Here is a 12,104-nt window from a genome sequence, read left to right on the forward strand (position 1 = left end):
AACTGAGTCTGCAACCGAGGTACGTGCCCTTGACCAGAATCGAACCCGGGACCCTTCAGTCACTCTATTCACTGAGCCAAACCAGCTAGGACGCATCAATTCTTTTAAAAAGTATTTCCACGGTTACAGGAAGAGATGACCATCTGGAGAGCTAGTCTAGACAAGGCAAATATGGCATGATGCTAGCAATGTTGTACTAGATGTAGGTGTGCAGGTGTCCTTTGAGTCTTCTTTCAACTTTGTTCACATTTTTCATAGCAAACAGTTGAGGACAATGGCAGCACCTCAAAAGGTCCACCCCCTTGTAGAAGACTGGCCCTCAGACTGTCATCTCCTTGGATGGGCAGTTGTCTTTTTGATGGACCAGTGAACATCTTGACACTTTAGGCCCTGCACACTTCAACACACGTCTCTGAATAAAAGACGTCACCCTATGTAACCCCAGTGTCATGATCAGAGCTGAGCTGCTGGACAGTTCCCTAATAGCATGCCCTGTCCTCTGCATATTCACACCTACCTCCCCACATCCTCATCTAACTCAGGTTCTTTCATGGTCCTACCTGAGGACATAAGCTACGTGGCAGGGGCCCCCGGCCCCTGGAAACATGTGTTGCCTTTCTCAGTAGCCTATGCACGTGGTTGTGTCCTGTCCCTTTAAGACAGTCCCCACTTTGTTCCCCTCATTACGGGCTCGTTGAAGAGACTGACCAGGCCAGTTATCTTCGGAACACCCGTCTTCTGGATGTGTGTGACCACTTCCTGTTGTAGAGCTTCATTGGTTTAGGAGCTGCTGCTTTTCGGTTGGTGGTTTCAGGGAAAGACTGGCAGCCTGGCGTTTTGCTGCTTCTACGATTCAGCATTGTTTTCAGCCATATCTCTTCCTTTCCAGTCATTCTTCCCAGATCTAAATCCTCCTTTCTTTCTCCCAGGAAGTTTTCTTTACTGCCCGTAGCCAAAACACACCTTCTCAGCTGTGATATCCGTACTGTACCACAGCCAATCATATGCTGCCTCCGCTTGCTGTTCACGTATTCACATTTTGTCAGTTCTTGGACCAGGAAAACCTTTTGCTTTTCGCAAATAACCCATTAGAGAACCTAGCTGGGGGTTGGCAGCATTCAGGTACTGCAATACATGTTGCAAGTCAGTAACAAAGTGGAAAGCATGATCATGGACATGATTCATAGGGATTATTGGCCTGTGAGCACCTTTCTTTCGTGGTCCTACCTGAGGGCATAAGCTACATGGCAGGGGCCCCTGGTCCCTGGAAATGTTGTTGCCTTTCTCAGTAGCCTGTGCATACAGGCTTGCAGTCTTTTACTTTACCTTGTTTGCTATGTTTAGATTTTATTTCCAAGAAAAACTTGTTTTAAAGGGCTTAGGTGACTGAACTGGAATTGTTTCCAGAAATACAGGAATTGTTTTCCTGCTCTCATATAACGTGAAATAAGACACATAAGCCAGCTAAACTGATTAATGTTCATGCGCTGCTCAGAGATTCCCATCCAAGCATGCTTTAGGAGTAAATGCTGTTTGTTTTATTACTATGCTTTATTGTAAATTTTAATTATGATAAACATAATTAATTTAAAATAAATTTCACTTACTGAAACTCCATTCATTTGGACTTTGTGACGGTTTCACAAAGGTTGGTTGTAATTTGATCTTTGCACTATTTGTGAAGAAAGAATTTGTTCAGCAAATGGATGCCATAAATAGAGGTCCGAGGAAAATGTTTCATCCGTTAAAGGGAACAGTTTCTTTCTGTTTTAAAGCATTTTCAAGTGCCGTTTACATTCTAACTTACCCCACAGGACTTCTCCCATTTTCACCAGTTTATCCCAGCTCGTAGTTGGAGCTCAGGAACAAGCTCTGAGTGAAGGTCGGGGACTCTGAGTCGTCTGGGGTCTCTGTTTCCCGGCGGCCCCCGCGTGCTCAGGTCAGGACTGACTCCTGGCGAGAGCTCCAGCTCCGATAACCCCTCCCCTGCGCGGCTGGACATGCAAGGGCTGGCCCTGGCTCTGCAGTGACCTAGCGGAAGGTCACCTTGCACCCTCAGTCTAAAAACGTGGACCGGATGCACTTCGGTGGAAGGACAGCTACCGGGAGGCTTAAGTGCAGCGATGTTTGTAACCTAAGTAAAAAGACAGCCGTGGAGGATATCCGGTTAGGAAAGGGTTTCTTTGCTGATCAGTGTGTAACATGAAGCCCAGAGCTGAACGCAGGCCAATGGTAACACTCACTTTTCCTTTTTCTTGTTAAAAAGAATTGCGTCAGCATTTGACACAGAACTTACTCCTTTGTTTTCACTTTTACATCCAGACATTCATGATGTGTCCAAATGCATTTTTTTAAAAAACAGTGCTGTGGTGTTAATTTTGATTTTAAAATATAGTACAGGAGGCCAAATGAGGGCCAGATGCCATATTCTATGTTTAAGTTCTAATCACTTGTTAGCTGTTAAGCCCATGTAGATGCTGACATTTAAGACTGAGAAATGAAATTATTACCTTTATAAAACAGGCAATGTCTACTTTGATCTGCAGTCGAGAGGCGACAAGTACGGCAAGCTCGTCGGTGTGGCTCCTGGTCCTGTTGCAGAACCAGGTGGGTGGACCCCGGCGTCCTGTCCCGGGTTCCGGGGGCTGACGCACAGACTCATCTTCTCTTTCCCAGTGCTCGGTTGAGACCCCCACGCTCTCAGCGGTGGTGCCAGACAGCTGATCACAGCTGTATTTTATTTTATTTTTTAAAATATATTTTTATTGATTTCAGAGAGGAAGGGAAAGGAAGAGAGAGATAGAAACACCAATGATGAGAGAGAATCATCAATCGGCTGCCTCCTGCATGCCCCACACTGGGGATTGAGCCCGAAAACCGGGCATGTGCCCTGACCAGGAATCGAACCATGACCTCCTTGTTCATAGGTCAATGCTTAACCATTGAGCCATGCTGGCCAGGGATCACAGCTGTGTTTTAAATTTGATTCTGGTCCTAGCTGGTTTGGCTCAGTGGATAGAGCGTCAGCCTGCAGACTGAAAGGTCCTGGGTTCGATTCCGGTCAAGGGCGTATGCTCGGGTTGCGGGCTCGATCCCCAGTGGGGATCATGCAGGAGGCAGCCAATCAATGATTCTCTCATCATTGATGTTTCTATCTCTCCCTCTCCCTTCCTCTCTGAAATCAATAAAAATATATATTAAAAATAAATAAATAAATTTGATTCTGTTTTTTCAAATAGAGAGAACTTGTAGAGTATAAAGGTCACACAGCATATGACACGTCCCTCCCCTCTCCTGCCTGGGCCTCCAGCTCTCTCTGGAGAAGGCACCTTCGCCCATTCTCACAGCTCCTTTCAGAGATGGTCCCCGCATGTGAAACATGCATGTAAGCTTTCTTCATGTCTGTTCATGGCCTGATAGCTCATTTCTTTTTAGCAGTGAATAATATCCCATTATCTGATGTACCACAGTTTACTTATCCACTCACCTACTGAAGATCTTGTTTCCAAGTTTTGGAATGTAAAGAGAGCCCAGAACTGGCTCATTGTACAGACTTCAACAATAACCTAACCTTTCTCTTTTGAGTCTCTTTACTCTTTGAACGTGATTGGCATTCTGGTAATTCTCCTTTTCGCTCTATATGATTTTTTGGGGGGAAAGTTACTCAAACTCAGTTACTGATAAGCACAGCTGTCTTAGGAGACAGACTGCAGAAGAATGAGTGCGCTCAGTTCAGGACACCTCTCAGAAAGCAGCATCACCGTGCGTGTTTGAAATCTCAACTCATTCATTATTCAACTTACTGAAACTGGCCTCATGCTGACAGACCTCATTCTACTGGCATATTTTAGGTGAAAGTGCTTAGTAGTCTTTCCAGCCGTCAGGTGGGGGGAAGAGGAAACATGAATGAGGAATGTGAGGTTACTATAAGAAGGAGCAGACTCTTTGGAAAGTGCTTTAGTTTTGTGACTTTGGGTTGGTTTGTTCATTCTAAGTTCTCAACCCTGTTGATCAAACACTTTTAATTGGCAGGTGATTCGGACAAGCGGCATGCCAGCGACTTTGCCCTGTGGAAGGCAGCCAAGCCCCAGGAGATCTTCTGGCCCTCTCCTTGGGGAAACGGAAGACCTGGCTGGCATATTGAATGTTCTACCATCTCAAGGTAAGGTTTTCCTGGATTCTTCCCGTCGGTGTTGATGTGAAAGCTCTAGCAATGCCTGAGTTGGCCAGTAGAGGGCGCAGACAGGACAAGTTTGGTCTCCGCACCAATGCAGACAAAGCAAGGAGTTTGGAGGAAAGCTTAACATTCAGAGGGGACTGGCTGTAAGAAGGGAAACAAAACAAAAACATGGCTTATTCATCTTTGCATCAGCACTTTTATTTTCAGTAGGAAAGCCTGCTTTACGGTTCAGGTTTTGATTTCCCATCTCCTACAAGCCCGCTCCAGGTTGCCTTCATCTCTCTGCCGAGGTGGGTTTAGGGAACACCACCCCTCCACTGAGGGCCTGGGTGAGGGCAGAGCCCCTCAGGGACGGGGGACTGAACCACCTTTCTCCTCCCGCTCTCTCAGTCCACAGACCCTCACCCCAAAGCTGGATCAGAACCCATCGAGCGTTATCCCCAGGTTCTGTGTGTCTGTCTCCTCAGTCTTCCATCAGCCGTTTCTCAGGACGCTTCTGTCCTGGGATCTCCATAAACACAGGTCCTCCGTGACCCTGACCCCTCCAGCAGCCTCCTTTTTGTTTGCTTCTATCACCATCTACATGTGACCTGCTCCTGCCTGGCTTTCATCCCAGCGTCCCACTGACTCTGGTCTCCTGAGGGCACCAGTGACCAGGTCACTGACAGGCAGCCTGATGCCCTCCTTTTCCCTTGGCCCCTGGGAAACAACTCTCTGCTGGTTTTGGCATCTCTGCTGGGGCCTCCTCCTCCTCCTGCTTGATCACCTCTGCAGACTGTTCCTTCGGCACTCCCCACGCTTCTGCCCATGGCCACATGCCCCTTTTCGTGTGTGTGTGTGTTTGTGTGCATGTGTGTGTGTGTGTGTATGTATGTGAGAGAGAGAGAGAGAGAGAGAGAGAGAGAGAGAGAGAGAAGGTGGCATACCACATGTGCTGTCCTCTTCTGTCTCTTCACTTAGCAGTCTGTCCTGGGAATTCCCTTGTGTCAGTTTGCTGAGCTCTTCGTCATTTGTCTCTCGGCTCCTAAGTGCTGCTGTATTGTGTGGCTTACCCATTGTTCATTTAGCTAGTACCCTATGGAGGAGCATTTAGGTGTTCCAATACTTTGCTCTTACAAATACCTGCAGTGAATAACCTGGTGTATGTATTTCCTGTTTGTGGAGGTGAGGGGTTTTCAAGTATCATATTAACTCAGATTTTATTATATTTGATGTGTTTCAGTTCATTGCAGATATTTATTATAATAATTTTTTTGCAGTGGAGTTATAAGTTTTTAAAATTAGAAACATAAAGTATGCCTAAGGTGAGCATTTCAAACTACTAGCTACACCAAAAATTTTCAGATCAACCAACCCAGTCACCCTCAATTGCTTGTTGTATGTGGTGCTGTTTTCTGGCTGGGTATAGCAGTGGTAACTATCTTATCTATATATATAAAAGCCTAAGTGACCATCCAACTGTTTGACTGCTTGACCCGTAGCTATGATGCGCACTGACCACCGGGTGGCGGACACTCAACGCAGGAGCTGCTGAGCTGCGGTGACTTGGCAGCTGCGGTTCTCGGGTGACACACCCGGAACCAGAGAGGAGGGAGCTCAATTCTGGGGTGTGTCACCCGAGAACCACCCTCTTGCAATCCGGAACCCTTTAGGGGATGTCAGAGAACTGGTTTCGGCCCGATTCCCGCAGGCCAGGCTGAGGGACCCTCCACCAGTGCACGAATCTGTGCACTGGGCTTCTAGTCTCCTGTAATAGAGCACTGTGCCCCATGCACTGTCCCCACCCTAGTTTCCTTTTGAGCCCCACGTAGGTTTACCCCATCCTCCCAAATGGAAAAGCCTTGTCCTCCAAAACCCGTCCATCCACATTTTGTTCATTCTAGTTAAGACTCAGCAGGCAGTCTCCCTTTCCACCACATCCCCCGCAGCCCTGACCTTTGATGACTTCTACATGGCCCATCTAGAAACACATCCAGGCATTCCTGAAATGTCAAACTCTCATGTTACTATGAAGCATGGGCCCAACTTTTCATCAAAAACAATTATGTCCATCTCACAGTCATACATTAATACAGAACCACTTATGTATTTATAAATACTTGTTGGTTTAATAGCAATGTGGAGTATACATTGGATTGTAAAAAAGTATTTAGTTTTTGATTCAATTAGTTACTGTAAAGCAGGTAGAAAGCATTTAATAAATTTCAAATCTAATGTTACCATTAAATATTTCATTTTGTTGAAATCTAAATAATGAAAATAGACATTGTATTCCTTTTTAGCTGTCTCCTATTTTAAAATAGGTCTAATGTACAGACATGAATAGAGACTAATATAATGAATACCTCGGATCCACAGTTTAGCTTTATTAAATCTTAACATCATCATATTTGCTTCAGATCTTAAACTGAATCACTCATTACAAATGAGGCCCCTTATGCTCTCCTACCCAATCTGCGCCCTCCCACCTCACACTCTTCTTCAGAGCATTTGAATTTCAAGGACTGTAATAGATTCTCTAAAATCCATCACTGAGAATGTACAGTAACAGACAACCACTCAGCCAGCACCACTTAGCTAAATGTGACGGTACATTGCGGGTTCTTCTGGAGCCCAGGAGCCAGTGGGAGAAGGTCAACCTTCAGCAGGAACGGACTCAGCGAGGCTGTGGCATCTTTGAAAATGTCTATTTTGAACCATTTTTAGGAAAATTCACGATGGTCTGCATTCCAGCCTCGCTGTGTGCTGGGGCAGGTGGCCTCACCACTCGGACCCCACAAACCAGCATTTCCACTGTGCTGACTATTGAGTTTTTCGATTTTTGCATTTTCAATGTCTTCTGAAGCAGCGCTAGTGAACCTGGATTGTTCACACTGGTACAGGTTTCGCAGGGGGTCTGGTGAGAGTTGCCAGGCCGAGTGGTCGGGCCAGCTGCTGCACTGTCCCATCAGCCGCACAGCTTTGGTGTGCAGTTTGTAGGACATGAGGTTTTCCAGGACGTATAGCACAGCATTAGAGCGGAAGTGCCAATAGCTGACGTGCACTGATTTGAATTCTATAACCTTGTTTGTCAAATATAACCGCTAAGTAGTTAAATTTTCAAAAGCCAAATTAAAAATTCTCTTGATTTTATAGTTCTATCTCTTGTTAAAGGTGGAAAACCACTAAATTTTACCTATTGAAAGTAAGAAAAGGTAATTTTGTAAGTTTTTTTAAAAAACCATACCTCTGGAGCAAAGAAAATTAAATTTTTTCACTAGGAGGAAAAGCTATTAGGGATTTTTATGAATTGTCTTTAGTAGGAGGAAAAGCTATGGATGAGGGATTTTATGAAGTAGAAACAAAATTATGGTTTCCATTTGCATCAGTTAAGCTTTCACACGTATTGATTTAAAATTGAGATCCATTTATTTTATTCCTTGCACAAAGGCTGGAAGGGTTAGATATAAGATGAGGGTTGGAGAAATACGCTGTTTGATTGAATTAATTCACGGCTCTGTGCTGTGTCTTGCAGTTTGGTGTTTGGAAGTCAACTGGACATCCACTCGGGTGGCATAGACCTAGCTTTCCCGCATCATGAGAATGAAATCGCACAGTGTGAGGTCTTCCATCAGTGCCAGCAATGGGGAAATTACTTCCTGCATTCTGGTAAGTAATGACCTCAGAGGAATTGTTCTATTTCAGTCCTGCCGTTTTATCTTTTACTGACAAAACAGTTACATTTGGAAATACACAGATCAGCGAAAATAGGTCAAGAAGTGGAGCTGTCTCCTAAATTGTTTTTGAATTTCAGTCAGTTGGACATGAACTTCCTTGAATGGGAATGAGTCTGCCTTTTGGGAACTGAAATATGAATGACAAGAATATGGAAAAGGCTTTACAGTGCTGTTCTATGTAAGTTTCCTTCTAATAAAACTGTTGAGGGTTTTAAATAGTATGATGTAATCATTATTAGGAATATGCCAACTTTGAGCTATAATATTGTCACCATCCTCTAATACCACTGCCTCTCATTTCACTGTTCAAAAACCACAGTTGGCTAACACCAGCCATCTGTTCTCAGGAGCAGATTGTGACACATGCGTTGGAATTCCCTTTGATGCCCGGGAGGATTCCTATGTCCAAATTTTGACAAAGGTCGTGGGGCAATGTCAAATCGGTCCATTGCTTTTTGGAATGACAGCTTAGGTATTTGGTATTTGGCAGTGATAGGGTTGGGAGCTGCAGATAATCAGCATCTGAAACACAGTGCATTAACAATACCATTTCTTTAAGTCCTTGAATTAAGGAAACTAGGTTATTCCAGTGAAATATATAGAGATGCTCATTTTATAATGTGCCGTCGGCTGCTTAAAGTCTGGAGTAAGGGTTCACTTGGGTTTTCTTCATGGCAGTGAACTGATGAGGCTGCACGTACCGCAGTGTCTCCTTTATTCTTGAGCTGTCCTGGGTGGCACACCCACCCTCGCTGTGTCCCCCAGGTGCCCGGGAACCAGCATCTCTATTCTCTGCAGTGACCAGCTCGTTTCTGACTGCCTCACAGTAGTCCGAAAAGAAACAGAACTGGCCGAACAGCTGTGGACAGCATATGGGCTGTTTGCCCTCTAGTATCCCACTTTGTTCCCCTGCATAGAACTCAACAGTAGACAAATCTCCTTTATTTCTGCCAGCGAAGGGCCTTGCCGGGCAGATTCCCTAAATAGAAGGGCAAAAGCCTGATGATCCTGGTTTCATGTTTCCCTTCCACTGTGTTAACTGTCTGAGAAGTCAGAGCATGATCCCTCCACAGACACTGCGTCAGTTAATGCTCATGAGGAGTCACGGTTTGCTCTGGACACTATGAAGTGCAGGTGCCCTTCGGTGAACCGTGGGTCTAGGAGTCAGTACTAACACTTCTTCATGCTCTCAGCTAATGACAGGTGTTTGGTGGCCATAAAACAGCAGGTCTTGTTTACCTTTACTAGTGTGGGAATGGGAAAGAAAGGGGTTTTGTTGCTGTGTTTTGTTGTGACTTTTACCATCTGTTAAGGCACTCTATGCTTCTCCATGACATTCACACCTGTCCTGGAGAAAGAAACAGCAGTGCCTCCTGACACACAGGAGAATGAATCTGGCCCTTTACATACTGGGGGTGAAGTAATACCAAGGTCTTGATGAGTCTGTGAAATTCAGTTGCAACAGAAAATCTAATTGCTCTCAGAGACCTGCAAGCACCACTCTGCAATTCTGAACATCTGTAAGCAGCTTTTATTGCCGGGTGGGTGCCTGGTTTGCAAAACCAGAGATTTGTCATTTCTTCAGGTGTTGAGTTGGTTAAAGCGTCGTTTCTAAGTTACAGGAAAGGGGTAGAGTGTGCACTGTTTCTGAGTGTCACAGTCCATCTGTTCCTGTCTGAGTTCTGACTCAGCAGTGGTTCCTGTCCATTGCCCACTGTGGGCTGGGTGTACCCGACGCCCTTGAACCAGCATAGCTGTGGGCTCCATCTTCCTGGAGGGTTGACGGTGGGTGATTTGGGGAAATCTTCTATCCACATGTACATGGGTGTTTGCATATTGGAGAGGGCAGCACTTACGGTTTCCTTTCAGTTACCTGGGCAGCTGCAGTCGGAGCCCTGTGCTCAGGCACCTGCTGGAGAAGCGCCCACTTTACCTCCTTCCCCTGTACAGATGGGACGGAGCAGTCCCTCTCTTCCCCCCCATGCAGAGTGAATGACTGTGTGTGTTTTTTCTCCTCAGGACATTTGCATGTAAAAGGCAAAGAAGAAAAAATGTCCAAATCACTGAAAAACTACATCACTATTAAGGTAATGTGCTTTTCTGTGTTGCTGCCAGCTTGCTGAACCTTGTTAAACCAGCTGGGACTAAATACTCTTTTTTTTTCCCCCTGAAAAGTGCTGCTCTCTCCAATATGCAAACACCCATGTACATGTGGATAGAAGTTTTCCCCAAATCGCCCACCGTCAACCCTCCAGGAACCTTGTATATGTGACCCCAAATCTCTGATTCCCAGTTTCCCTGGCCCCCCTTTCCCCATGGCCCTAAGGGGCTACTCCTACTTCCGGGTCTAAATACTCTTTTTTTTTCATTTTCTTTTTATTGATTTCAGAGAGGGAGAGAGAGAGATAGAAACATCAATGATGAGAATCACTGACCGGCTGCCTCCTGCACGCCCCCAACTGGGGACTGAGCCTGCAACCTGGGCATGTGGCCCTGACCAGAATCGAACCTGGGACCCTTCATTCCACAGTCTGACGCTCTATCCACTGAACCAAACCAGCTGGGGCTAAATACTCTCTCTCTCTTCTTTTTCCTTTTTCTGAAAAGTGCACAGTGGTATTTCTCTATTTCCTGTTCTCTCTTCTTGTGTGGCTCTCCACTGTTTTCTGTTGGCTTTTATTGATATTTAGGGAGAAAGGGAGAGGGAGAGAGGGAAACATTAATCAGCAGTCTCTTGCACGCCCTGTACTGGGGATTGAGCCTGCAACCTGGGCATGTGCCCTAACCAGGAATCCTACCAGTAACCCTTCTGTGCACGGGTAGACGCCCAACTGAGCCACACCAGCCAGGGCTGTTGGCTTTAGTGGTGGACTTCTTCCTCCCCCCGCCTTTTTTTTTTCTCCAGTGCAGCTCCAATCATGTTTTTTTTTTTAATTGTTTTATTGCTTCAAGTATTACAAAGAGTATTACATATGTCTTTTTTTTTCCCCCGCCCTTGATGATTTTATCTTTTGAATTACATTTGCTGGATTCCTTCCCCTGTTTTTGTCCCTCTGTTCCATCACCAGCCCCCTCCTATCTAGTGTAGCTTTGGGTTTGTTTGTTTGATTGACTGATTTTTGCTTTTTGCTGGCTTCTTACCTTTCCTGGAAAATTTCATTGTGTTGTAGAAATGCAGGCTGAAGTGTGAATTTCCGTATGAATGGTAATCGAGGGCACTAATAGAATACTTAAACACATCTTGATCCTCCCTTGTCTTGGGGTCTATAATGCCCAATTTAGTTTACAAGGATAGTAAACAGCCCTTCATCACCTAAATACCAACCACTGAAGCTATTCCCACCAGATTTATAATAAACCAAAAGGGGTGTGCTCCTCAAAAATAGTCTTTTATGTATTTTACATAAATAGAAATGTCTAATATTATCTTATACAAACTTTCAAACATACAGAAAAGTTAAAAGAAATACTTATATACTCACCATGTAGACTTAAGAGTTTAGTATTTGTGTGTGTTATTGTCCTGAACCATTAGAAAATACATGTAGACATCATGAGAATTCTTTTCTGCATGCAACTCTTAAAAATAAGGATGCTTTCCTACGTAACCTAAACACCTAAAAAGTTAGCAATTTCTTTTCTGTTTTTTTTTATATCACCATTTATCCCCCCCATACCCTCTTTCACCTCCACCCATTCCCCTCCTTCCTAAGCAATAATTTCTTAACAATACCAATTATCTAACCCATATTTTGATTTCTGCATTTACCCCAATGTCTTTTACAGCTTTATTTTTTAACCAGGATCCAATCAAGGTTTATGCACTGCATTTGAATGTTGTGTCTTAGGCTTTAAAAAAAATTGTTTTTAATAGTGGTAAAAAACACATTACGTAAGATCTACATGTTAACCGTGTTTATGTGTACAGTTCAGTAGTGTATTATGTTCACATGGTTGTGTGACAGATCTCCAGAACTTTTCCATCTTGCGAAACTGAAATTCTGCACCCAGTGAACATATCCCCCTTTCCCCTCCCCTGCCCCTACCCCCACCATTCTACTTCCCGTTTCCATGACTGACCGCTCTGGGCACCTCATATAAGTGGGATCATAGAGTGTTTGTCATTTGTGACTGGCTGATTTCACTTGGCATAATGTTCTCAAGGTTCATCTGTGTTGTAGAGTGTGACAGGATTTGCTTATTTTTTA

At 44.6% G+C, this 12,104-nt stretch overlaps 1 protein-coding gene across 2 annotated transcripts in view; it reads left to right on the forward strand.

Moving 5' to 3' along the window:
• CARS2 (cysteinyl-tRNA synthetase 2, mitochondrial) overlaps positions 1–12,104 on the forward strand; it is a 35,289-nt gene that overhangs the window by 13,557 nt on the left and 9,628 nt on the right. For both annotated transcript variants that reach the window (XM_070408591.1, XM_070408590.1), the window contains exons 6-9: positions 2,524–2,607; positions 4,033–4,162; positions 7,695–7,828; positions 9,916–9,983. In XM_070408591.1, coding sequence (XP_070264692.1) covers positions 2,524–2,607; positions 4,033–4,162; positions 7,695–7,828; positions 9,916–9,983 — 416 coding nt within the window. The remainder of the gene's footprint in view (positions 1–2,523; positions 2,608–4,032; positions 4,163–7,694; positions 7,829–9,915; positions 9,984–12,104) is intronic.

Source organism: Myotis yumanensis, unplaced genomic scaffold (assembly GCF_028538775.1).
Source record: "Myotis yumanensis isolate MYYU_CA2020_CCGP unplaced genomic scaffold, mMyoYum1.0.hap1 SCAF_3, whole genome shotgun sequence".
Lineage (NCBI taxonomy): Eukaryota > Metazoa > Chordata > Mammalia > Chiroptera > Vespertilionidae > Myotis > Myotis yumanensis.